The sequence below is a fragment of the Sinocyclocheilus rhinocerous genome, unplaced genomic scaffold (genome assembly GCF_001515625.1).
Source record: "Sinocyclocheilus rhinocerous isolate Xijiao unplaced genomic scaffold, SAMN03320098_v1.1 scaffold819, whole genome shotgun sequence".
Lineage (NCBI taxonomy): Eukaryota > Metazoa > Chordata > Actinopteri > Cypriniformes > Cyprinidae > Sinocyclocheilus > Sinocyclocheilus rhinocerous.
Genome location: NW_015665814.1, coordinates 154,417 through 158,005, shown reverse-complemented (window position 1 = coordinate 158,005; position 3,589 = coordinate 154,417). Strand labels below are relative to the sequence as shown.

The window sequence follows — 3,589 nt, the reverse complement described above, 5'->3', positions numbered from 1 at the left end:
TGTTGAAGTCGCCAAAGACTAAAAGTGGACTGCCATCCTCCGGGAATGAGGACAGCAGCCCATCCAGCTCCTCTAGGAAGGTGCTTAGAATTATGTGGTAAATTACCACAACCTGGAGTTTTATAGGAGCTGTTACAGTAATCTCATGAGATTCAAATTAGTTATAATTGCATAGGGAGAGGAAAGAGGTGCAGTAGAAGATGTACAGATAGGATGCAGGTTAGCAACATTGCGTTGCCGTCTGCGTGTGATGTTAGAGCGTTGTCGAGAGACGACCGGAAGATTTTGGAAACACATGATAGAGGTGGAAAAGAGAGGACAGAAAAGGAGAGTGTGTAAAGGGAAGTCAAAAATAATACTTAAGTGCGTTGCCGGTTTCGTTGCTCGGTAAAGTCGCAGGTCTTTACACTCATCAGTCTTCACCCGAGGAGGCTGAACACGAGGGCTGAATGCTTCCGAGTCAGTGCACAGACATCAAAGAAATACACAGTCTAAGAGACTACAGTGAAAACGGCTGTGGCCGCTTTCTAATTAGCACAGCCAATAGCATATCACAGGGCAATTGCTCAAATCGAAACTACAGTTCACACTTAAGTGCAGGAAGAGAGCAATGCCAATAACACAGGCTCCTTCTTAGCCGACAGCAATTATTATAATTACCAGTAAGTGCAATCAAAAATACAAACTACAACAAAAATACAAAGTAGAAATAGGTAGACAACGAAATATTCCTTCCTAGCAGCAAGTAATAATTTAAACAACAGATCTCCAAACAAAGTATTAAGCAAAACACTCACGCACTGCCGTCCGTCTCTTCTGTTGACTAATCGCTTTACTAGATTAAAGCAGACTTTACTAGATTTTAGTAGACTTTACTAGATTGGTCTAGTAAAGTCTGTTGATTTTAGCAATCTTTGTTCATTATATGGTAGTGGTGACAATTCATAAAGCACCTTTTCAATTTTTTTTCTCCAATGTTTGCATGCCTGTACCTCAAGTAGTATTTAAGATGTCTTAATGACCTATTAGAATTTTTCCTTTTGGCATCTTCATTTTTAAGGCCTATTTGGTTCAGTTTCAGAGATATTGCAATCTCAATATGACTCCAAGAAGAGTAAATTGTTAAATTGTACACACATTCAGGGGTCAAAAAACAAATGTTGGTCACTTTGCATATGGATGATACTTCATTTAATTTAAAGAGGAATGTCTGACTGAAGATCAAAAAACGTTGAAACTAGAAATAACGTTGAAACTCAAGAGAACTTCTTGAGTTATAGGCATGCAAACTTTGGAGAAAATAACTTTTTTTGAGACGGAATGACTCGTATGATAAAACAGCTTAATCATTTTGCTCATAAGATTTCTAAGAGAGGACATTTATATCATATTATATCTAATATCTGGATTGATGCATGTTCCATTAACACTATAAATACAGCAGCCACAACGCACATTGTGAAATAGGCAGCCTGGCATGAGTGTTGTCTGTTACATTAGTCACAGCTATGTGATTATTTCTCTTTGTGACATGGTTTCTTAGCTGAAGTAGCATAAGGCTGGTCCTCTGGGAGATTAGTCAGTGGCTAAAACTATAGAAAAGAGCACTGATGTTTATCCTGCTGGCTATTTCATGTGCTGCATTTTATTTAGTCTCACTCACTATGCAAATGGATTATTTGGATTCATAACAGACATCTGCAGAGTTTATTCTGAGCTTTGCATCACAGTCACACTTGCTGTTCGGTCATGTGTTTTGTCCCACACACATTCACTGGCTCACCGATCATTCAGCCTGTGTTTGTCCCAGTGCCTGATTTTGTGTGTATGTGTGTGTGTGTGTTGTTTGCTCACAGAACGGCAGAACCCCTCTGCATTTGGCTGCCTATAAGGGCCACATTGCCGTTGTAAGGATTCTTCTGGCAGCTGGGTGTGAACTGGATATTCAGGATGATGTGAGTATAACATGTTTGCAATATTTTCACTTTTGAGCAAAAAGCACATAGATCTGCTCACAATCATTGAGAACATTGGTGTTCACACTAAGTCATATTTTTCTTTTTGTTTGGTTAGTCACATTTTCCTTTAAATGTGGTCAGTATCAAATATGACTCTTCACACAGTCCTCAAAAGAACGATAACAAAGACGGTACGCTGTTATACAGAAGTAAATATACAGGCCACTTAAGTCAGTGTTTACACGTTCATTTGTAAGATGATGTGCCGTGGACGCCAGTGAATTTGCGCACAGGCAATCAGGAGGACGAGAATGAGGGGAAAGAGAGCAAAACTGTTAAATATTTACGATACGACCCTCATGTTTTGCTTGTATAGAGCTGTCACCGTAATACTTATGAGTTCAACACCTCACTGTCCCTTCACTGACTACCTAATTCTGATTTGACTGTTCAGACTGAGGTTGCACTGCAAAACATCAGAGCTGTATCTCATTTAGGAGCACATATGAAAGTGGCACAAATCAGAATGAAAAAGATCAGACTCCATGTGGTTTGTGCTATTCAAACAGAGTCACATTTGAAAATTGACCCTTATGACTGGTTTTGTGGCCCAGGGTCACATATGAGAAAAGAAGGCAACACTTTAGTATAGGGACCAATTCTCACTATTAACTAGTTACTTATTAGCATGCCTATTATTAAAATATTGACTGTTTATTAGTACTTATAATGACCATATTCTACATCCCTAATCCTACTCAATACCTAAACTTAGCAACTACCTTCTAACAATTAATAAGATGCAAATTAGTAGCTTATTGAGGCAAAAGTCGAAGTTAATAGTGAGAATTGGACCTTAAATAAAGTGTGACCAGAAAAATAGGATTTGAGCCAACTAAAGTGTCTGAAATGTCTGTGTACATATAAAGAAATTATTCACCAAAAAAAGTCAGTTTAGTCACCGAATTACTCACCCGCATGTCCTTCCAATCCCATATGACTTTATTCTATGGAACACAAAAGGAGCAGTTTTGAAGTAACTCAAGACAAGGCATAAAACGACCATAACTCATGCATTATATGTCAAGTCAGAAGACAAATGAGGAACAGACCACAGCACAGGTCTTTTGAAACTGATACTTTTGGTATTTTGTTGTTCACCTTGTGTCTCGACCTTTAGGGCAGGTGATATTCCACAATACAAACTCAAACGTGTTTCCATAAACCTTGTCTGTGTTGGGCAACCATGCCATTTTTGTTGTTTATTTTGTTTTCTACACCAGAGAAAGTATCATGATTTTACAGATGCCAGCATAGTCTTTAGTGCTCTACAGCAAACTGAAAACAGAGAAGTGCTGATCTTAATCAGTGGTTCCTGCACTGCTGTTCTGAATCTAGTGCATCATGTTTTAACAGCATCATTTTTTTTTCCAACTTGAAATGGACCAAAATCATAAATCTGTAGGAAAGACTGGTTATTGTTTTATAATAGGAAATGTGAGCTCCCTTTGCACAATGGCAAAGGAGCCAGTGAGAGTAACACACCTCTCTCTTAAAGTGCTGTAATACTTATTTCATAAGTAACACACTGTGCAGCCAGAATCACCACAGACTGACTGATGTTTCGGTTA

General features: G+C 38.5%; 1 protein-coding gene across 2 annotated transcripts in view; it reads left to right on the top strand.

Annotated features, from left to right (window-relative positions):
• The window catches only part of ankrd6b (ankyrin repeat domain 6b), a 34,785-nt gene that overhangs the window by 16,270 nt on the left and 14,926 nt on the right, over positions 1-3,589 (top strand). For both annotated transcript variants that reach the window (XM_016542631.1, XM_016542630.1), the window contains exon 3: positions 1,857-1,955. In XM_016542631.1, the coding sequence (XP_016398117.1) occupies positions 1,857-1,955 (99 nt within the window). The remainder of the gene's footprint in view (positions 1-1,856; positions 1,956-3,589) is intronic.